At 31.6% G+C, this 23627-nt stretch overlaps 1 protein-coding gene across 1 annotated transcript; it reads left to right on the top strand.

Moving 5' to 3' along the window:
• The first annotated feature begins 3345 nt into the window (after positions 1-3345).
• LOC134718761 (uncharacterized) lies at positions 3346-13376 on the top strand. Its single transcript, XM_063581451.1, has 4 exons — positions 3346-3483; positions 8722-8866; positions 11921-11978; positions 13153-13376. Exons 1-4 carry the CDS (start codon positions 3464-3466, stop codon positions 13251-13253), a joined length of 324 nt encoding a protein of 107 aa, XP_063437521.1. The 5' UTR covers positions 3346-3463; the 3' UTR covers positions 13254-13376.
• Positions 13377-23627: the final 10251 nt, after the last annotated feature.

Below are 23627 nucleotides of genomic sequence, written 5' to 3'. Positions count from 1 at the left end.
TAGCTGCAATTAATATCTATGCTGCTACATATCAATAGTCATAAATCTACGTAGCCCTATGTAGCCGCTACGATATTGAACGCAACCCTGATCTTTGTTTAAGTTTAAACGCTAAGATAAATCGATCTACAATTCAAAATATTTTATGTATATAAATAAATATGCGCATCATCCATGGTCAGTTTAATATATTCTTATAAATAAGTCAGTGATTTCAGAGGTTCATCCGTATACTAGTACTCAAATGATTTGACAGAAAATGAAGATAAAAAATGTATACGTCGAATTATACGACGTTTTTTTTGCGTCATTTTTCTGAAATATAAAGATATGATAGCAAATAATACAAATTTCCACAAGAGACCAATTGACACAGACACTATTTATAATAGGTCACCGTACGGTCTTCAACAATGAGCAAATCTCATAATGCATATAAAGCTATAAAAGGTCCAGAAATGACAAATGAAAAACAATTCAAACGAGAAAATAACGGCTTAATTTATGAAAAAAATAAAATAAATGAAAAATAAATATGTAACACTTTAACGGCAACTACTTTTAAAATTACAAGCTCCTGACCTTAGTCAGGACCCGTTTCAGTGCTCGACTGATACCGTTACTTATTCGTTCCGTATCCGCTTAATATACGTGTGTTAATCGGTGCACATTTTAAAAACTATCTTTTCGATTGTATTTATTCATTATTATTATTTTTATTATTTTCTGTAAATTCCTCATCTTCAAACAAAATGACCGTTATAAGTAAAATTATTCTGACATTTCTTTGTTTTTTAAAGGACTTATGACATATTAATCAAAAAGAATTATTAATAAAAGCAGAAGCACATCTAATGAACCAATGTATACTAAATTTAAACGCACAAGTTCTAAAAAAGATCGTAAATGAGAGATGCTCTTAAAAGATCAATTCAATTTCGTGCAAGTGTTAACGGGGTCTATTTAACATACTATTGTTTTGATCATTCATCCATAGGCATCTATCATATCGAAATATTCGGTCATGTTGCTAGAAACTAAGTGTAAGTATACTCATACAGTTGTCATACCGTGATTATGAATGGAACCTAGTCCGACCTCTTTTTCTCAAATCAACTATTGATTTTTTATGCCCCACCTACGATAGTAGAGGGGCATTATGTTTTTGGTCTGTGCGTTCGTTCGTCCGTCCCTCTGTCCCGCTTCTGGTTAAAGTTTTTGGTCAAGGTAGTTTTTGATGAAGCTGATGTCCAATCAACTTGTAACTTAGTACACTTGTTGCTTATGATATGATCTTTCTAATTTTATGACCAAATTTGACTTATGGCCCCAATTTCAAAGTCCACTGAATATAGAAAATGAAAGTGCAAGTTTCGGGTTAAAGTTTTTGGTCAAGGTAGTTTTGTGATGAAGCTGAAGTCCAATCAACTTGAAACTTAGTACATATGTTGCTTATGACATGATATTTCTAATTTTTATGCCAAATTAGATTATTTACCCATTGAACATGTAAAATGATAGTGTTAGTTGGACATCCGTGACACATTCTTGTTTCATATGCATTCCTCTTTGATTCTTCATTCCGACAAGTTTTAAACACTGGCAGGATTATGTTGTTTTTTATATAAAAATTGCGCACCTAGTACATAAATATAAAATTTGGCAAATCGGATCATACTCGGGAGTGGTCAAATACAAAAACCTACAATGTTAGAAGCGTAAATGTTAACTTCTCCAAATGGACTTTATTTTACACGTATGCATCGTTGGGTTACTGATTATCAGAAATCTAAATTCATGTAAAAATGTTATCGCCTTACACATTCAAAATACGTATGTGCATTTTGCCATATCAATATAGGTACGTAAGGTTTCTAATTCTATAGATACATTGAATTTTGATGACATGATTGATGATTTTCGTACTTTCTTAATGATTTGTGGAAATATAAATACAATTCAAAACCTAGACTACCAAAGAGATTGTCACTATAGATAAGTCCATACACGTAGCAAATTATGGAAATTAGTTTTATATTATAATATGATTGGCCCATCCCGAAATCCTGGACTTGAAAAAAACGAAATTGAAATAAAGTAAAGTTCAGGTAGCAATACACAGTTAGAAGTTTAGTTTCGCATTATGGCCCCTGTGAATTTTTTAAATATGAAAGTTTTTGTACAATAAAATTGATTTTTAGATAATTGAAGAATAATATAGCCTTCTTAGTGTGTTTATATGAATATTTAGATTGTTTTAAACATGTTTTATAGGCCATTTATATGATTGACAGTCCGTATTTTCCTATCCGTACCGTCCATAGGTCCATAAATTATGGTAGTGTTTATCAACAAAGATTTTGCGCTCGATCTTTTCAATTAAATTTTATGGAAAAACGAGCAGGAAGGCATATGATTTTTTTGAACCACTTGATAGATATAAACCTATGGATTCAGGAAAGGTATCACTGTAACTGATTGAAATTTTCCTTTAGACCAAATTTTGGAGACTTTTGTGACATGTTCACCCCCCTCTTTTTGCTATATTTTGTATCTAAGAAATGCAGATTGTTGCCATGTTTACACTCAAAAGGGATCATCTTTCACCCTTATGACCATTAGAAATCAAATCTATGGAAGATTCTCTTTCTAAAAGTATATACATGCATAACACACATATAAAGCCTTCTTTGTTAGACAGGAGGGGGAAGAGGGTGTTTAAAAATTATGAGCATCAATTTTAAGTTTTTTTCCTAACTGTGTATTGCTACCTCAAAAAGATTTCCGGATACTGAAATCCCGAGCTTAAAAACACCCGATCCCGGAGGTCCGATAAAGGTCCTATCCCCCCCCCCCCCCCCCCCCCCCCCCATCTTGTTGTCGAGTATCCAGATTTTTGTTTCGTTTCTTGACAGTTGGTAGTTTGCTGTATAGTTGACTCTCTTTTTATTCATATATTTCATCATTTGCTGTTTTGTTGTTTGTTTCAGATACATTTAATTCACATAATTAATTTATATGTATCCAATTCTAGAACATGTCTATTATATAAAAACAATTTTCATTTTCTTCTCGGAAAATCTACTTATCAAAACGTTTGTCACTCTCTCCGTCGGCTCAAAGAGGAATAACTCTCATTAACGTTTCGAGTTCGCGGAAACCACGACGTCATAAAACGCTGACGGCATAGTACTGTTGCGCTTGTATATGCGCATAAACAATAGAGGGATTTGTCTTTAAGAAAAAAATAGTCGTATATCTGCAAAAGTATTTAGGGGTTTCCATGTCAACTTCATGTTTTGGTTTAATTCTAAATTTAGTCCTCCCAACTCGGTCTGTCATTGTTTTGTATCAGTGATCGTTATCATCAGTGCACACTTTTTAGTACGTAGCAGTCCCCGCTATTATAAAGTTAGGGAGAGGTACGTAGGCAGACCTAAATATCAAGGGACGTTACTCAAGGATGGCATTGACAATTTTCAAGTACGTTTTGTGTTATTACGAAAATTTTGGTGCTAATGGTGCTGCAAACGATCGTAAAAAAACTTCACATTAAATGCAACTACATTGGTTATAGTTGTAACAATATTTGTGTGTGGACCAACAATTTTAACGAAACAATATCCAATGAAATCTTATGCCCATAGGCAAAGTCACGTCGCTCCCATAATTTATGTTCGCACCCCACAAGTCATTATCCTGGCTCAACTGTAAAATATGGTAGAAGTAGTTCCTTACTCAATTAAATATTCTGACAGCAGCAACAATATTAACAAATACTGTATCAAGTATAATCAAGGACTTATATATACATCCCTGGTTAGCTGCTAGCTCATAGGTCCTAAAAAATAACATAAGGACCTATGAGCTACGGTTCCGCAGCTAGTCCCTGGTATAATGTACATTGTTACAAAACAAATAATGTTATCTTTTCTAGTTGTTTCCCTTCTGTAACTGTAACTACTGTCTAAATCAAAATACATTACGACTTTTCAGAAAAATTTACTCGTTAGATGTCGATAAACGTCGCATTATATTTAACATGTTTAAACAGAGGAGTGTGTACAGAAAGGGGCATGCCAACTGACCCAAAGGAAATTAAATATTTAAGAGTTTAAAATGGGGTTCATTCTAGAATTCACGTGGGAAAGTATGTGATAGGATACAAAATGAATTACCTTATCTCATTCTCAGTGACTGCTGTGGAAAGTAAACTTGGAATTAATGGTACAAAAATAATACACAATAAGCTACATTGCTCATACACTTGTTTTCGTGATTGGCTATTTAAAGTAACTATTCAGATTACAAAAATTACATTTTACATGTGCAGTTGAACTAGTTTTGAAAATAATACTTCAGTCAGAGATATAACTCTATAGGGTTATTACAGAAAATAACTTGCGTTTGTTATTACAGATACGTTTCCTTAAATTTTCTAAATCTGTAATAACATATGTTTGTTATTTGTATAACTATTTAATCTATAGTGGACTCTAGGGAACTCTTGAGACTTTGCGCAGAAACGAAATGCAAAGCCTTGATAATTCATTTTTAGTGGAAGAAGACGTCAAGTCTTCTGAAGACTTAAGGGGCTGACCATTGGCATTGAGTCTCCATATGCCGCATTCATTTCGTGTATTACAATTTCAAAACAACTTAAGATTCCTGACACTGATTTTTACACATGATTAGGCATCTGAATCATTTAATTTGTAAATTAAGATTGTAAAAGAATCACTATCGTAAATATGACCCTTTTATTTATGTAAATTATTAGATTTCATCTCGTCCACATGAACGTTATTTGTTTACTTGTAACGGGATGTTTTAACTGTAGATATTTGTATTACGCATGCAGGAATTTGGTATCGGGACAACTCGCCCTGTTAACAAGTTCGCCCTTGAAGTTACAAATTTGCAATCCTGCAGACAAGAAGATTTTGTTTTTATATAAATAAAAAGGATATATAAAGTGTTGTCTTTATTCATGGTTTTCCTTTGTCATGTGAATTAGATGTCCTTCGTAACATACATGTGAACCTCCCGACGGGAGTATCTGTATCTGTATGTTATCTTCACCTCCTTTATAGGAGATCAGTGATTTCTCACTAAGGTATATATATATCCATCCACCACAGTGTTAAAAATAGTCCATCACCAGTTATATTACATCATGTACAATTGGCATGATGAGTACAAAACTCCCGTTTTCAGGGGTCTCCTCCGGTCCTCCGTTTAGGAGAAAAAACTCCCGTGTATGAAATATTTCATGAATGAAAATTTTCAGACGCCATATTTGATCATTTCTTACTACTGTACGGGTGTAATTGTTAAATTTTACCTGAACATCAAAGAAGATGTATAAGTATATGGCTTCACTTGACAGCTTGGGTGTCAAACATACTGGTAATCAACGATGTTTACCTCCGGCTAACTGCCGTTGTGTTATCAAAACGATGTGTATTGGGAATATTGAAATACTTTTTTGTTACTTCCCTTTGTTTTATCCTGTTTTCAGTTATTTTGCTTTTAAAAATGTAAATTGTAACAAGACTATAAATGATTAATATTTTAATAAAATAATCATAAAAGAATGTCATGAATGTTGATTAAATGAATTTAAATGATTTTGGACAAATAAAAAAAATAAAATTTATAAATTATTTTAGCAATCTAGACCTCCTTTCAAGGATTAAATTGAAGTTTATATCATAAATTTGTTTATTACAGATTAGAAGCTAACATACAATATGTGCAACTAGACTAACATAAGATGAATAAAGATAAAAAAAAAAAAAAGACTAATAAAAGGTCTAGTAGTTTAATTAATTCCTAGTAAAATCTTGAAATATAAATTTGTAAATGTGAGTATATATTAGATTTTATTGTGTAAGCTAAGAAATAGCAAGACATTTTACAGTGTTTTTAAGTCTTTTTAAGCTTTCTACAAATATGACTTTCATAATGCTTAAAAGCCATGCAGTACTAGTGTTAGTGTATGTTATTTTTTTTAAATTAATTTACGATGTTGCAAATATACATGTGGAGCTTATTTCTTTCTTATTTGTCTATACATTTACAAATGATAAGGAGACGGAGACATGAACAAAAATATATACAGATAAGATATATAAATATAATGATTCATTTGCAAGCAGTGAACAATCATTTGTCAAAAACAAAACAAAACAAAACAAAACAAAACAAGAAACAGATTCTTCTTATTATTTTATTTTATTCGTATAGAGAGGCAATAAGGGAACTATAAACATTACAATTTGATGGAAATTTGAAGAAAAAACACAATTTCTACATCATTTGGTTAGATTTACGACAAAATTTATGTCGATAAAAAAAACATGATGTTTTGATCATTCAGTACTTAATAGATGCATAGTTCTTGGGGAAAAGTTTCATCAAATAATATGAATATAAATGACTTTTTTTGTGCTCATTTTTTACAGTGGGTTGTGATGATCTTCCAGTTAGGTTACCCTCATTTGGAGTGTTGTTCCCAACCTGTTAAAGGTTCATTTTTGTGCATAATTCAAAATTGGAAATTTCAACAAGCATCTAATATTCTTAATCTGGAAAATAAACCCTGGTCTGCTAGCTTCATGTATAATTTTTCTACCGATTTAATATATAACTAGAATCATGCAAACAGACTTAAGGAAAAGGCATGTAAGTTCATCATACAAATATGACACTTTTTCTAGACTATCCAGATCTTGCAAAATACGTCGCTAAAAATTGTAACCTTTAAAATTGTTGTTGTGCAGTAAAAACCCATATGGGAACTTTCAAAAGTTGGCGAGTATGTAACAAGTCTTACTATTTTTATGCTCCATTTATGGGCAATATGTTTTCTGTCCGTCCCTTCTGCTTCTGGTTATAAAATTTATGGTCGAGGTAGTTTTTGATGAAGTTGAAATCCAATCAACTTGAAACTTAGTACACATGTGTTCCTCTTGATATGATCTTCTTAATTTTACTGCCGAATTAAAGATTTTACCTAATTTTCATAGTCAACTGAACATAGAATATGATTGTACGGATGGGAAATCCATGTACTTATGACCTTTTCTTGTTTGAAGAAAAAAAATACATTTTAACGATAATGGAACAAAGCAGCCTGGGTAAGTGGGACTGCTTTTATGGTAATTCAAGTTACCTTTTATTCACCTTCTTCCACCTCAGAGCTATCAGCTCTTTCATTAAATTGAATTAATACATTTTTGATTAACCATGGTTAATCAATGAGAAAAGGCTTTAAAGGAATTAAATTAGCTGTGATAACAAGGCTTAGTTATTAAAGGAATGTAACTTATTAATATTATATAAGACACTTGGGAATTACTGAGGAACTTGCTCAGGACCTCATTACACATGTTACATGCTCTGGTCATTATTTATTACAATAAAGTAAAATACATTGTAATTAAGCATGATTTATGTCTGAGCAAATGCTTTGAAGTGATATAGAGAAGCTGTGATAACACCCTTTAGTTATTACAGGCATATTTTTTCTGTAATAACATATAGGTGTACTATTCAAAATTGGAATAATATGAAATGTTACATCTTTCAATAGTTAAGTATTCATAAAGACAATAGTAATATCAATAGAACTTGTAAACATTTTAACTAAACTTATGATGTATATTGTCCCTTTGAAACATGTAACATACATATGTTATCACAGTTCTTTGATGTTTTAGTCCACAATAACAAATGTATGTTATTTTCCTGTAATAACCCTATAGAGTTATATCCCTGACTGTACTTTCCAGTTACATGTATAGTACCAAGGCTGCCAAAAATGCACGAGAATCACGCATGCTCATGCTTTTTTGAGGGATTATCCTTCATTTGTCCTTTGATCTATTGTTTTTTTTCTCTTTTCAATTTTGGCCAAATCTCACGCATTTGCTTTATAAAAAGTTGACAGAACTGCTATACATGTATTGACATGTGTCAATGAAAACAATGGCAATGGTTTCCCTCAGAGCATTCTGCTCTTTCATTTAAAATTTATATACAAGTTGTGTTGATATTATTATTGCCTTTATACATACATGTACAAACCCTGTTGTGTACTGTAAGGTACCACCTTAATTGTAAAAAACAATGTACTCCCCAAGCCCTTGAATCATGGCAAACACACGGTCCTGTAATTTCAGAGTGTGATCCTATCAGCATGATCAGTCCTGACACTGTTTACTTTGGCATGTTTGGATTCATTTATTTTCATAGTACCAATTTTCATAGATTATAGAAGTCTTACATGTTCCTGGATCTTTAATTTCATGGTTTTGCAGAAATCTGGAAAAAATCCTCTAGACAATCTATTATTCATGTAACATTTAATTTGGTGGTTCCACTGTACCCGCTGAAATCAACAAATAATAATAAATCCACAGGACCATTTATATTTATTTTTTGGGGCCTGAGCACCATTACATTGATTTGTGTTGATGATATATATATATGTTAAGAATATAACATGCTAATTGTTTAACATTATCTTATCAGGGCCTTTTATAGCTGACTATGCGGTATGGGCTTTGCTCATTGTTGAAGGCAGTGCTGTGACCTATAGTTGTTATCGTTTGTGTCATTTGGGTCTTTTGTGGATAGTTGTCTCATTGGCAATCATACCACATCTTCTTTTTTATAATTGAATTTATATAAAATAACTTGCTTTTTTTTTTATAGAGGAGTAACAAAGCTTGCCATTGGTGGGGCTGCTGTCTATGTTACGGTGGACCAGGGAGTGTGGAAAAACTCCCAACAGGCGAGTAAGGCTGCAGAAAAAGTCAGAAATAATGTGTTATCTGCCACAAACGAATACAGCAAACAGGTAAATGAACTAATTTGTCAAAGACCTTGAAACATATTGCCATCTGGGCATCACTTGGTGTCAATAATCCATCTTTTACACTTTTAGATATATCTATGCATCACTGTACAAAGGGACAGAACTCTTATGACTTTACTATAAATAGATATAAGAAGATGTGGTGTGAGTACCAATGAGACAACTCTCCATCGAAATAACAATTTAAAAAAAAAGTAAACCATTATAGGTCAATGTATGGCCTTCAACACAGAGCCTTGGCTCACACCGAACAACAAGTTATAAAGGGCCCCAAAAATTGCTAGTGTAAAACCATTCAAACGGGATAACCAACGGTCTCTAATCTATATAAAACAACAAGAAACGAGAAACATGTATATATTACATAAACAAATATATGAAACACATATATTAAAAACCAACGGCCTAATCTATATAAAAAAACAGAAACAAGAAACACATATATTGCATAAACAAATATATAAAAAGCATATATTGTATGAACATAACAGAATTATGTTTCATAATTTGGCTGTTGTATTGGTTTTAAAGAAAAATAGTATCCTGATTTCCATGGAATTTTTCATTGAACTTACTTGATTCGCATAGGATTTTTTAAATAAATGCACTACATAAGCATCTAAGGGCGTCATTATGGAGTTAAGAGGGTTTCAAAAAGCATCATTATGAAGGAAAGGGTTAAAAACAATAAATGCAATAGTAACCTGAATAATTCAGTCGTTGTATTGCGCTGATCTACAGTTACTGCATTAACAACTGAATGCATAGACAATGAAAAATCTTCAATCAACCATTCAGAATTATCTCCAGATAAATTGAGCTGATTGGTCACCTTTTCTACAGAGCACCAAGCAAAATCCATGATTCATGAAGAGTTTGTATCCTGTTAGGAATTCAGGCCCTCCCAAGTAGGAGAGATCAGTTACAGGGAGGGACTGAATTATTGGGGTTAATAAAATAGAAGAATACCTTCACAAATTTGAAATAAAATTGATCTGTTGATAAATCAATATTTTTGACATCTGCACACACAACAATGGGTGTTGTCATGACATATTGTTAATGATGTATTCAAATGAATTGGGAATGTCAGAGTAGTCATGGTAGTTAAAGATATATTCCTTGTATTTACTACTTTATTGCCATTAAAAAGTCTGTTGTCAATTAATATAAAAAGAAGAATAACTAGTTCTATTCAGTAGTACAAGCATGACAAGAATGCTGATATTGTGTTAATTTCTTGTTTGTGAACATTATAGGTATGTCAATGTATGTCAGTCCTCAATTCTCATTTTCGTCTCACAAATCAAAGAAGTTCACATGTAGTGTTGTACTATGCAGTTTTTTGTAGTCTTACACTTTATCAGTGGATCTTTTTAAAAATGTATGCCAATTTGATGATGATGTGTGGATTTTTTAAGTCCGGCTATCCTGTTGGATATTGCGGACTGAATAACCTATCTTATAGACTAGACTGTATGCCAATTTTACAATTTGCACCCTATTTATACCATGTTCAATAAGCAACCAAAGAAAATGTGATGTTTGGAAATTACTGTAAATTCAAAAATTATTGTGATGTTTTCATTATTACGAAAAATGCAACATGGCTCTCAGTGATAATCACAGTAATTAAAACCGCATTTTTTTTTTATTATATAAGTTAAACAGGATTTTTCTCAATATCGCAAAAATCATGAAAATTGAAATTGTATTTTAAGTCTAAAGTTACAAAATTTCAATAATACAATGTAAACAGTCAGGGGCGTTACTTAAACAAGTTATTTTTTTTAATTACTTATATAAGTAATTTTTTATTTTAAAAATAATAAAATTACTTAATAGAGTTATTTTAATTTTCAATAGAAACATAGACTAAATGAAGTTTTCATGATTTTAAACAACATTTTATATCATAAAATAAAGAATTTATCAGATTTGAGAGGAGTATAGAGATAAAGGGCTACTTTGAAAATAATGACAAAAATATTACTTGAATAAGTTATTTTAAACATTTTTGAAAAAAATAGCAATTACACTTATCTGAGGCACATATGTATTTGATTTAGGTTACGAATTATAAATAACTTCAGGTCTTAATTAATTCACAAGTATCTATCTATTTATATCAGTCTACCTTCAAGATTTTAGAGGAAAATGATAATTTAATAGTCCCAAGAGACCAATCTTTGACCCAGAAGCGTCGGTATGAAAGATAAGTGCGTCGGAAAGTTAATTAGTGTTTCTGAAGAATTAGTTTTTATATATCAAGGGGAAAATAACCAGAAAACTGTGAAAATTATTTAAAGCTAGTAAAATCTGTATTCTTGGACACCTATAAAAATGATATTCAGAAAAATAACTATAAATATAAGTTATATTTAAATTAGCCTCGTTTTCAACATTACTTGTATAGGTAATTTTAATTGTTACTTGTTTAAGTAATGCCCCTGACTGGTATATGCATGTTTTATTTTCTAAATTTCTCAGGTTAAAGTTTTAGAAGGTATTTTAGGATGTAGCTTAGGTGATATCATTTTGAATGTGATAACACATGTTTATTATAAGGTTAACTTTTGTATATTACACAAAATGAAATTTTTATCATGATTTGACAGTTCAATAAACATGGAGACGAAACATTTGAATTTGAATCATCATTATATCCTACGAAACATATTCATTTTTCAGCTAGTCAACATGGTCAAAGTTAGATTTAGTGTATTGATTGTTCAGAATTTTGTTTTTTTAGTATCTCTGCCTCTACATCCTCTAAGACCTTGTCTTGTAATAAGAAAATTGTTGCATGTTCTGGTGTGCTGTTCATCATTGTTCATATTTTAAATATTGAATTTATAGACAGTTGCTAAATTTTTCCTGAATATGACCTAGCGATTTATTTGTGTTACTGGTTTGTTCTAACATGAGCAACAAATAGGGTACCACATGTGGAGCAGAATCTAAGACGTTGTTTTCTTTTAATGAGAATTTAATGCATTGCAAGTATTTTTAATCGTGATTTTATTTGTTTTATAGATTGTGACAACTGTCAAGAAAGGGATAAATGAAGATATACCAAAGTCATGGAATTCAGGTATGTTATCAACATAATAAATTAACGCTATTTTTCGAAATTTTCCGTTGAACCAACTGACTGATAATTTTCTTTTTCAACAGAGTTGAGGGATATGAAAAATGATATCTAGAAACTAAGGAAGCATGTGAATTGTCAATGAAATTAACAAAAGCTTCATAGGTAAAATAGAGTTAAACTGATTATCATAGTTCATCCCAACTTGATTGCTTTTCTCACTTTTACTGTATTGTTTCATGCGAGAAAATCAATCTTGTCAAGATGACTAATGATAATCTATAAAAAGCAAGTTGTAAGTTTTAAGTAATGAAAATTAAGAAAATGTAGTTGAGAGTCATATGAACTTGAAACTTAGTACATATGTATGCTCTTTATGGTGTGAATGTTTACAAATATTTGTCAATTTACAGTTTAACCAAAGTTTGATGAATCATAGAACATGGCGATGTGATTATGCAAGAGGACAGATGGATACAAGTGGGACTTTCAAACTCATGAAACGAAAATAGACAGATAACACCATGGCTAAAAAAGAAAAAGACAAACAATAGTACACAAAACATAACATAGAAAAACTAAAGACTGAGCAACATGAACCCCACCAAAAACTAAAGGTGATCACAAGTGCTCCAGAAGGGTAAAAGAGGGACGAAAGATACCAGTCAAACTCATAAAACAATAATAAACTGACAATTCCTAGGCTAAAAAAAAAACCCCAAAAAAACCAGACAAATAATAGTACAAAAAACTAAAGACTATACAACATGAACCCCACCAAAAACTTAGGGTGATCTCAGGTGCTCTGGAAGGGTAAGCAAATCCTGCTCCACATGTGGCACCCGTCGTGTTGCTCATGTTATTTAAAACCAGGTTAAAAGTCTTATTCGGTAGTCACATTCATGGTGAATAGGGAAGTTGATTGTAGTTACAACATAAGGAAAATATCCGATATCATCTGTGAAACAGTCAACCAACTCGTGATGGCGTCCACAAAATTTACGAAGGGAAGATTTCAACTTTAGATCCTGCTTTATATGTGGTATCCATCATGTTGCTCATGTTAGAGCAACCTATATATATCAATAACATAATTTTATGAACAGCACCAAGATTTACAAATCTTACTCAATTATTCATGGTACCTGCATTCTAATTTTATTCCATTTTGTTTCAGGTGTACAGCTTACATTCAGTACTCTTGCAGAAACTCCAGAATATAGCAAAAAAGCTTTGGTATCAACAAAAGATTTAGTTAAAAAACAGTTGGGACCATAAGTGAATTTCATTGTATGAAGAAGATTAATGTTGACTATTTAGCTACACTGTGAAAGTCTTATTAGATAGATAACATTTTTAACAAGATATGCTGTCAGTGTTTCAATAAATCTATTTTGTTTTTCCAAGTTTTGTACTGCATGCATGATATCAGGGTATATCAGATGTTTTACCATTAACAGTAGTTTAGTTTAAACATATTTATTTATAGTGGATTGGGAAACAATTTTTGCAACTTATATTAATCCCTTTCCACTTTGCGGGTGCGAGTGCTGCCTTGTAGCGGCATTAGCCCACTCTTTTTCGAAATATACAAGGGTGTCTTTAACGTGCAAGAGATATGGCTCTCTCTTAACACGGGTCAGCCATTTATCGTCCCCTTCTGACGGACTATCATCGTTTCCTCAAGACCAGTAACAGTAATATCTTTAATAGGCTAAATCATACAGTGCTATGATTCCTGCCTCCCAAGAAATTTTGGAGCTTTATGATTTAAAAAAAAAATAGCCAAAAAATTCAAAGGAAAACTCAAAATGTTAAACACATCAAAATTGCTCAAAATCCATAGTTCAATTGGAGATGAACTTTGTTTTGGAATATTGAATTTCAGTTTTAAAACAAATACATGTACTTTGCTACAAACATGTGCAATTAGATTCAACTCATTATTAAAGTACATAAGACAGTGAAATTGAAACCTTCTCTTTCTGGTTGTACAGTCTGGTTTAGTATAAATCTTGATTGATACAGATGTATGCTGCAGTTGGCTTATACAAAGATGTGGTATGATTGCCAATGAGACAACTCTCCACAAAAGACCAAAATGACACAGAAATTAACAACTATAAGGCACTGTACATCCTTCAACAATGAGCAAATATAAAATAGAAGATGTGGTATGATTGCCAATGAGACAAATATCCACAATAGACCAAAATGACAAAGAAATTAACAATTATAAGGCACTGTACGGCCTTCAACAATGAGCAAAGTCCATACCACATAGTCCTTTATGACAAAGTAAAACAATTCAAACGAGAAAAACTAACGGCCTCATTTGTGTACAAAAAATGAATGGTAAAACAAATTAATATAAAACACAAATATTAACAACAACCACTGAAATACAGGCTCTAGTTTGAACGAAACTTGACCTGAACCATGATTTATGATCTAGTTTAAATAGTATGGCAGGTGACCAGCCTCCCGAGCAATTAGGCTAAATTAGAACATAGCGATAAATGCAAGTGTTGTATATAATCTTAAAAATGGAAAATTAAATTAAAATATAACCGAATCTTCAAGGAAAGATTCTTTTTTTTTAAAAAAGGGTGGGGGAGGTGAACAAAAAAAATGGAGGGAGGAATACAATTTATTTGTTTTCGGGTTGGGTGAATATGCAACAACATAGTGTATTGCATAAAATAAAAAGGAGGGTGATTTTTGTTTTATTTTTGGCAGGTGGGAATTCACAACAGCATAGTGTATTAAACAAAAGCAAAATATTGAGTCTATTACTAATTATAAGTTCTTTGACTACTTTGGTTCTATGTCCAAAACCTATCATTAGTCAAATATTTAATAACAATCCAAATTCAAACCTGTATCAAGCGTGAACATGTGTCTATTTTTGCCACAATGATTCAGAGTTGAACCTTTGTGGTCGTATCCAGCTGTGCTTGGCTATACAATTTATTTTAGTTTAAAATTATTTTGTGTTGATCCCGTAACTGAAAGTTGGGAAGCATATTGTTTTACCCCTGTCCTTCCGTCCGTACATCCCATTATTGGTGTATGGTTATTCCGCATAAATTGTCCTACAGTTTAAATCCTAGAAAGTTTTCACTTTGCAGTCTGGTTGTACATATATTGAAGGTTTGCATGTGGTCAGGATTTTAATTTCGATATTTGCTCTTTTGGGAGATAGTTAAACTTTGTCATTTTTTGGAGTATTTACTTGCAAAAAAGAGAAGCTTTTCCTCCTACCTTCGAATGCTAGGAAGTTTTCATTTTGCTGGCTGTTTGTACATATGTTGAAGGTGTGCATGTGGTCAGGGTTTTGATATTTATATATTTGCTATTTTCGGAGATAGTTGAGTTTTGTCATTTTTTAGGGTATAAGTGGTTAAATGTTAGTCATTTTGAAATAACCCATTGCATCTGCGGGGGCATCGCATGTGTCTCCAAGACAGAAGATATCTCAAAGAAAGTTCTTCATTGATTTTGTTATAAGATAGTTAATAAAGAGTGGAGTGCGGGGGCATCTCTTTGTCTATTTTTTTGGGTTTCTTTCTCTATTTTAAATTGAGTTGTATGAGACATCTAGGTCATCTAGTCGGGATGAATATATCGTTATCAAAACTGAATGTTTGATTGCTAATTTGCCATTTGCTTTTATATTTTTATCACTCCTAGTCGGGGATAGCATTTCAATTAAATTTCATTCGGTGAACTTGTAAGAACCTGTGATTATTCCGTGAAACAGTATATATATTTTTTTCAAAGAATAGACCATATTCAGCTTGTTCTTTGGTATGCAGGTTCCTTGACCGTTGATGTGAGAACCATGGATACCAATTGGTGATATTTTTACCTCATTCGATGTTGTCTTTAAGTTTCTTTAATTCTTACTCGTTTTTTTCCTTTTCCTGACATATTGATTATTTTAATCTTATCAATATATGGTTCGTTTGATCTAAATTTGCTATTCGTCAAAGTTAGATAATGACGTCAAAATATCATTCCTGTTGTTACGTCATGACAATGCATGCGACGTCACAATGAAGTATACCACTTCTCTTTGCAGATGATTGTGATGAGGATACACATATGACCTCTTTACAAATGTGTTTACAGTTCTACTTCTAAATTTAAAACTATAACTGGTATGAAGATGCGGATTAAAAATGAACAGTTGAAGACCGTTGAAGAATTAAAAGTATGAAAGTCTAGAATGATGAAAAAATGAAAACGCACACAATACACATGCACGCGAATCCGTAAAGTCTTGTCCTAATGGAAGGATGCAATCAAATCATAAACTGGTTATAAATAACATATAATCACTTTCATAAATGTGTAAATCAATTTTAATCTTTTCGATTTATTAAGTTCCACAAATTTAAGTTTCTAACCACGTCAGATAAATATCAGACAGGTACAGCATAGACAGGCGACCTTTCCATCAATCTATACCATAAAGAATACAAAATTATTCTCTCAGATCTGTTGTCTCAATTTTTTTTATTCCGCAATAGAAATGCATTACTTGTTTATCAGTAAAGAATCTTATTTTCACATATTTTAAATATATATGTTTAAAGAATTCAATTCAACCGTTCTGATAAAACGTGCATGTTTTCTTTTACATGAAACTTTTTGGTTAAAGTATAAGTGCAGTTGAATGAATGAACGAATTTGCACTGCATTAGAAACAACATTGCTTTAGCGAAATACAAGGTATATACATATATAGCAAATATGACAGAAAACAGAGTAGAGTAAATGAATAATGGAGATATAATATAACATGCTAAAACACACATGTGAACAATATATTAATTAATAATTAGTTATCTTTTTCTCATTACAGACATTATCTAACGACATTGTTTCTATGTTAAGCTTTTTGAACCAGCTTTTAACAAACCAAATAAGCTTCTGTATATGTGGCCATGAACAACACTACTTTGGCAATACTTTCTAGGACAAATCAACACAAAATTGTATTCATCTTCAATGTTATTCATTTTACAACATCTACACATACAGTTGTCTCTAGAAATATTGCTATAGTGAGCGGTTTCTAAATATAATTTAATTACTAGTTTCCATTACGAAGTTAAACAGGAATGCTTTAAAATAGTGAGATATTGTCCACTCATATTGTAAAGTACAACAAAACAATTGATTAAAATATATGTTAATAGAATTTAAAACTTCAAATTACATTTTAAAAGGGTCTATGTGGATCGAAGAAATGCAGCATGTTTTAGCACATATGAAAACAAGAATGTGTCCACAGTACACGGATGCCCAACTCGCATTATCATTTTCTGTGTTTAGTGGACCGTGAAATTGGAACAAATTCTCTAATTTGGCATTAAAATTAAAATGATCTTATCAAAGGTACCATGTATACTAAGTTTCAAGTTGATTGGAATTCTACTTTATCAAAAACTACCATGACCAAAAACTTTAACCTGAAATTTGCACTATCATTTTCTATGTTCAGTGAACCGTAAAATTGGGGTCAAAACTCTAATTTGGCATTAACATTAGAAAGATCATACCATAGGGCACATGTATACTAAGTTTCAAGTTGATTGGACTTCAACTTCATCAAAAACTACCTTGACCAAAAACTTTAACCTGAAGCGGGACAGACGGACGGACGAACGAACGTACAGACAGACGAACGGACGCACAGACCAGAAAACATAATGCCCCTCTACTATCGTAGGTGGGGCATAAAAATGAATAAAGCAAACTTATATTAGTTTGAGCTGTTACATATTGGATCCTAGGAACATCAGCTGACGGGAATAAGTTTGCGGTAACTTTCACAATTTTCTAAAATTTCTGTTATCAGATGTGGATTTCTACCAGATCTTTCAAAAGCATGGATTAGCTCTCTGATTGTTGATTCATCGTCTCGGTTTCTCCAGCAATACAACATTTGTCTACTGACTTCACGTAGTACTTTTGGATTGTCGTATTCTATCTGTTCAAGACGTTCGATTTCAATTCCAAGTTCTAAGCCAAAAACCATCCACTCCTTACCAATTCGAAGACACAATTTTTCAAGCATCTCATCACTAGGCGACAGATTCAAAATCTTATCAGGTAAATCTAAAACAAATATTTCAGTCACAGTTTAATACAATATCAGACAGTGATACGAGTTTCTTTGGTCAAACTATGTGTTGACGAATGCTGAATAATAATTTGTTGGTTTATATATTTCAGGCATAAAATGTCAACAACCCTAAAGATTTAATAATACAAAATACTCCTTTTCCTGGTATATCAAAACATTTTTTTTCAAATCAAGACGTACTAAAAATATAAAGTTGATTGGCTTGTTTCTTGTTCATCTGTTTTTATCTGTTTCCATTGGATTAGTGTTAGATAAGAAGTTTGTGGAACATAAAATATTCTTCCCATTTCTATGAAAATGTTACATACGGTAGCAAATTAAGACAATACAATTTAGTTTTTAGTACACTTCTAACTCTTTGTACACATACATGCATGAATCAAGACAATCCCATACAAGTTTATTGTATATTGCATTATTACGCTCCTATAAAACCATGTTAGTGGAACTCTTTTGTTGAACCTATACACATGAAACAGTCTACGGAATGTGTAATATCATTAAATAAAATGTGTGAAAAAAAAATTGTAAGAAAATTTTAATCAAAAACAAACACAGTACAAATACATAGAACGTGACATCGAGAATGTCTATTTACGCAGGAAGATTTTACTATAACAAAGTTATATTATAACATATCATACCAGTAGCTACTTCTTGCTGTCGTAGAATCTACAATTAATCAAAGATTTGCGTTGATTGTCTGTATTAATGAGTGTGTACTAAATAGAATTTTCCAAAGCCGGTCTTAGTATGTTACGGATTGCACATAAAAACTGTTTTCTGGTATTGTGTTTTACATGAAAAGTCATAAGTTTTATGTTTAATTGTTAAATTTATAATGTAATTTCCTAAACGTAATACATAATATTGTCACACGTTTTTTTTCTCACATAAAACATAAAAGTAAATTTAAAACAGAGAAGTCAAAGTACTCGTTTTTAAGATAAAGCTTAAAATAGCATTTTACATTTGACAACGTAAATGTATGTACATCCTTTGTAACTGTATCATATGCCATTATAAATTGATCTACAATTTCAACTTCTTACCTGACACATAGTATGCCTGTTGATTTTTGCAGCATCCATAGCCTTGACGAAATCTTTACATGATTTGTTCTTTTCTCTGCAGATACGAAGGCTATAAAATTTACTCATAGGAATAGAATCAGAACCAATGGCATCAATTTCAGTATTAGATACTCCAAATTAGATACTTCAAAAACAGTCTACGGAATGTATAATATCATTAAATAAAATGTGAAAAAAAAATTGTAAGAAAATTGTTTTTTTTTAATCAAAAACAAACACAGTACAAATACATAGAACGTGACATCGAGAATGTCTATTTATGCAGGAAGATTTTACTATAACAAAGTTATATTATAACATATCATACCAGTAGCTACTTCTTGCTGTCGTAGAATCTACAACTAATCAAAGATTTGCGTTGATTGTCTGTATTAATGAGTGTGTACTAAATAGAATTTTCCAAAGCCGGTTTTAGTATGTTACGGATTGCACATAAAAACTGTTTTCTGGTATTGTGTTTTACATGAAAAGTCATAAGTTTTATGTTTAATTGTTTAATTTAATAAAATTATTTAGTTTGATACATGGACGGATACACCGACTTTATCATAATTTGAACCCAATTATCAAACTAACTTAACGTGGGTTAGGGTATTATTTTATTTCTCTTTCTGTTATCAAGCTCTCCACGTGTTTCAGAACTTATTTATTTAAGTGTTCAAATGTTTGGCTTTTATCGTCCTTGATAAAGATTTCTTAGAAAACCGCTTGGGACAAATACCAATTAAAAAGTGCTATTTTCATTTTCTGGAAATAATTTGCGATAACAGAGATCCTTCCGAACGATCAGTAGTATTTTCATAACACAAATATTTTCATTTTCGATTTTTAAAATAAAATGTCTTTACTTATAAAACCGGAAACAGAAAAGGCATCATACGGTACAGATTTAGAGTTTAGATCTAACAGTGATTTTTTTCCCGAAAATTAGCAAACAAGCTTATTTTACCTTGTCATTTCAAATAAGTAACACAAATTATACCTTATTGTGCTTCTTTCGATCGTTATTTAATACATTTTCTTACAGTTTCAGTTTCTTAATAATTTCTATCATTTGGACAGTCAAACCTTACTTTTTTTAACCTCAAAAGATATACTCAAATGGCATTTTGTTTAGAAAAATACTTTCAAATACCTTTTTATCATAATAAATATACTCCAGAAACATTTTATGATTTAATATTTTAGAAAAATATTTTAATGAATAACTTTCTAATTTCCTAAACGTAATACATAATATTGTCACACGGTTTTTTTTCACATAAAACATAAAAGTAAATTTAAAACAGAGAGGTCAAAGTACTCGTTTTTAAGATAAAGCTTAAAATAACATTTTACATTTGACAACGTAATTGCATTTACATCCTTTGTAACTGTATCATATGCCATTATAATTTGATCTACAATTTCAACTTCTTACCTGACACATGGTATGCCTGTTGATTTTTGCAGCCTCCATTCCCTTGATGAAATCTTTACATGATTTGTTCTTTTCTCTGCAGATACGAAGGCAGTAAAATGTATTGATATGTATAGAATCAGAACCAAGGGCTTCAAGTTCAGCTTTTGAGACTCCTAGATGGAATGGCATTTTACATACTTCATCCAAGGTCAAGCTGTTACTAATACGAAGCAGCTGTGCGTCGTTGAGTAGCATCGACAGAACGGGATCTGCAATACCTGTATTTACATCATCAAAAAAGTTCACCAATCATGGTGTTTAAGCGCTAAATATATATAGTTCTCTAACTATCGACATGTTTTAAAATATTGTTACGTCAGACTAAAATGTGACATTTGAAATAATTCGGTTGGAAGTTAAAAAAAAAATCAAGCTGCAGGGCTTACATTTGTTCAATATTAGACTCATGAAACCCGTAATCAGCACACAGGACCTGCAATTGCATATTGTATATTGTTTCTGGTTTTTTTTATATCGGAAAAAATACCTATATTCGTGTTTGAGCAATTCGTAAATGTGTGTGTGTTCGGAAACGAATTCTCGTTAACATTTGGGTAATGCAAATTCAGTTATTATTGTGTACATTAATTACCGCCATTTTAGAAGTATAGACACCGAGGCGAGATTGAAGTTTGAAACTTCAGAAAAATCTGCATCCATATAAATGTAGCAGATATCAAAATAAACTTACCAATTCAAATTATGCCCATTGATAAAAATTTACTTTACGGTCTGATCATTTATGGGACATAGCAAAATAAGGTGTTAATATTCACAAATCTGTCTGTCTTTCTTTACTGAACACATTTATCAAAATTTGAATTAAATATTCGCATATCATCTCCGGGGGTTTGACTGTTACATGTATCAATGAACACTAATTTTACTTAGACTAACTGTGTCAAATCCTGATGGAAGTTGTATAAATAGCTTATAGTGCATTTGCTGAAATTCAATTTATAGTATTGAAAAATGTATAAGAAACCTCTGCACTAAAAGAAAAAAGATTGAAATTGTTTGAAGCAGCATATGATTAAATAAGTATTTTTTTAGATATCTTATTATAACGTTATGACTAGATCAATCTTACAATAAACTCATGATAGATATACCCGGATTAATTCACGTCAGACGTTTCATAAAAAAAACAAAATAATGTTAAAACACCAAAAAAAAAGGACGAAGTTGAGGAGCATTTAGTTCTACAAATTCCAAAACGCTTTGCCAAATACAGCTAAGGTAATCTATTCCTGAAATAGAAAAGCCTTAGTACATGTATTTCAAAAATTCAAAGTGTAGTTAACAGTTAATTTATAGTAAATATTAACATATCACTGACAACTCAAGTCAACACAAAGTGCTGACTACTGGGCTGGTGATACCCCCGCGAAATTTAAATCCATCGGCAGTGGCATTAATTATTATAATGTGTGTCTTTTACAACAGTATGTAGTTCATCATTAAAAAAATATACAAAAGGTAAAAAAAAACACAAAAAAACAAACAAACAAAACAGTGACTCTTTAGAATTGACTTAAATTGTGTTTACCTTGACATGAGTCTGTACACTGTAACATAGTCTGAAAGATAACAATACTACAATTGTTAAAAAAATGCAAAATTGCCAAAAAATAGAACTAAAAAATGATATTAATAATATCTGAGTAAGATTGTCGTTCTCGTGCTAAACTGAAACCAATAAAATAACAATGAAATGTAGAACTGTTTTTTTTTCCATGTGTTTTCTGTTATCGAATAAATACATAAAAATCGCTACACTGGTGTGAGGGAGCAAGAGTACTTTATCATTGTTTATTGTTAGAATAGAGAGTTCAAATTAAAGCCAGGCAGATAATACACATCAAGGATATTAACAAAGCCTGGTTGAATAACATGACATAAAACGTACTTTTCTTTTGTGAATATTACGCTCAGTTATTGTTTTCGATGAAGTTTTTGATAATGGAAAACTAAACTAGGATTGAGTTATAAAATCGATAACCGTGTTTCAAAATCCTATTTCTGCATGCAATCACTAACGAAAATTGTTTTCTGTAAATAAAGACAACAGTAGTTTACCGCTGTTCGAAAAATGGTGGCTTGATCTTGGGTTTGTCGAATGCCTAACCTCCTGCTGTTATGGCAATGTTAGATAAAATATTAAAAAGACAATGTAAGTTACTTATCAAAACTCACCCTGTCAGTGTACCAAATGTCAAGCTCAGATTTGGGAGTAATATAGCCATGGTTATCAGAAACCCAGCTGGTGTTGATGCTGTTTACAATCTGCGCATCTAGCAAGCAATTTGGTGAGAGACATCCAGATTTCAACTTTACATCAAATGGAATATATTTCTGGGTAATATTATCACTTGTGAAGGAAAGAGAGTAGACATCAGAAATTCTAGCAAGATTTTGTTCTAAACATTCGCGGACACAGGTCGCAAGATCTTTAGTTATCAACTCTTTTCTATCCTTGTGTACTATGTACACTGCAATAGTATTATGTTCAGTCTTTACTACTAAATCATGTTTCCTGTCCAAGACAACAGCAACAAATCCATAAAAGAGCAGGTCTACATTTTCGAAACTTTTGACATTCCAGATACTTAAAATGCTTGCTATGAGTCTGCATGGTATTGCATCTGGGACATCTGAAGCGCTGAATTCAAATACAAAGCCAACACATTTGTCAGATGTTAAATGTTTTTCATCAAAGGTTGTCGTATTCTGAGTCGTGATCATGCATGGTAGAAGATAACAATCCAGAGATATCTTCTTTCCACTTTCTTTATCGTAACGTCTCATTTCTGACAGAATGTCATAGTGAACTAAAAGCTGCCGGAAATAGTCTTTATGTTTCAGAAAGTTGGAGAATTTGCTTAAACTCCATATATTAGTCAAGTCAGATTTAGTAAGTCGTCCTTGTCGTAAACTAG

This window comes from Mytilus trossulus, chromosome 5 (assembly GCF_036588685.1).
Source record: "Mytilus trossulus isolate FHL-02 chromosome 5, PNRI_Mtr1.1.1.hap1, whole genome shotgun sequence".
Taxonomy (NCBI): domain Eukaryota; kingdom Metazoa; phylum Mollusca; class Bivalvia; order Mytilida; family Mytilidae; genus Mytilus; species Mytilus trossulus.
Note: the sequence above shows the minus strand (reverse complement) of the source record. Positions and strands in the feature narration are given on the sequence as shown.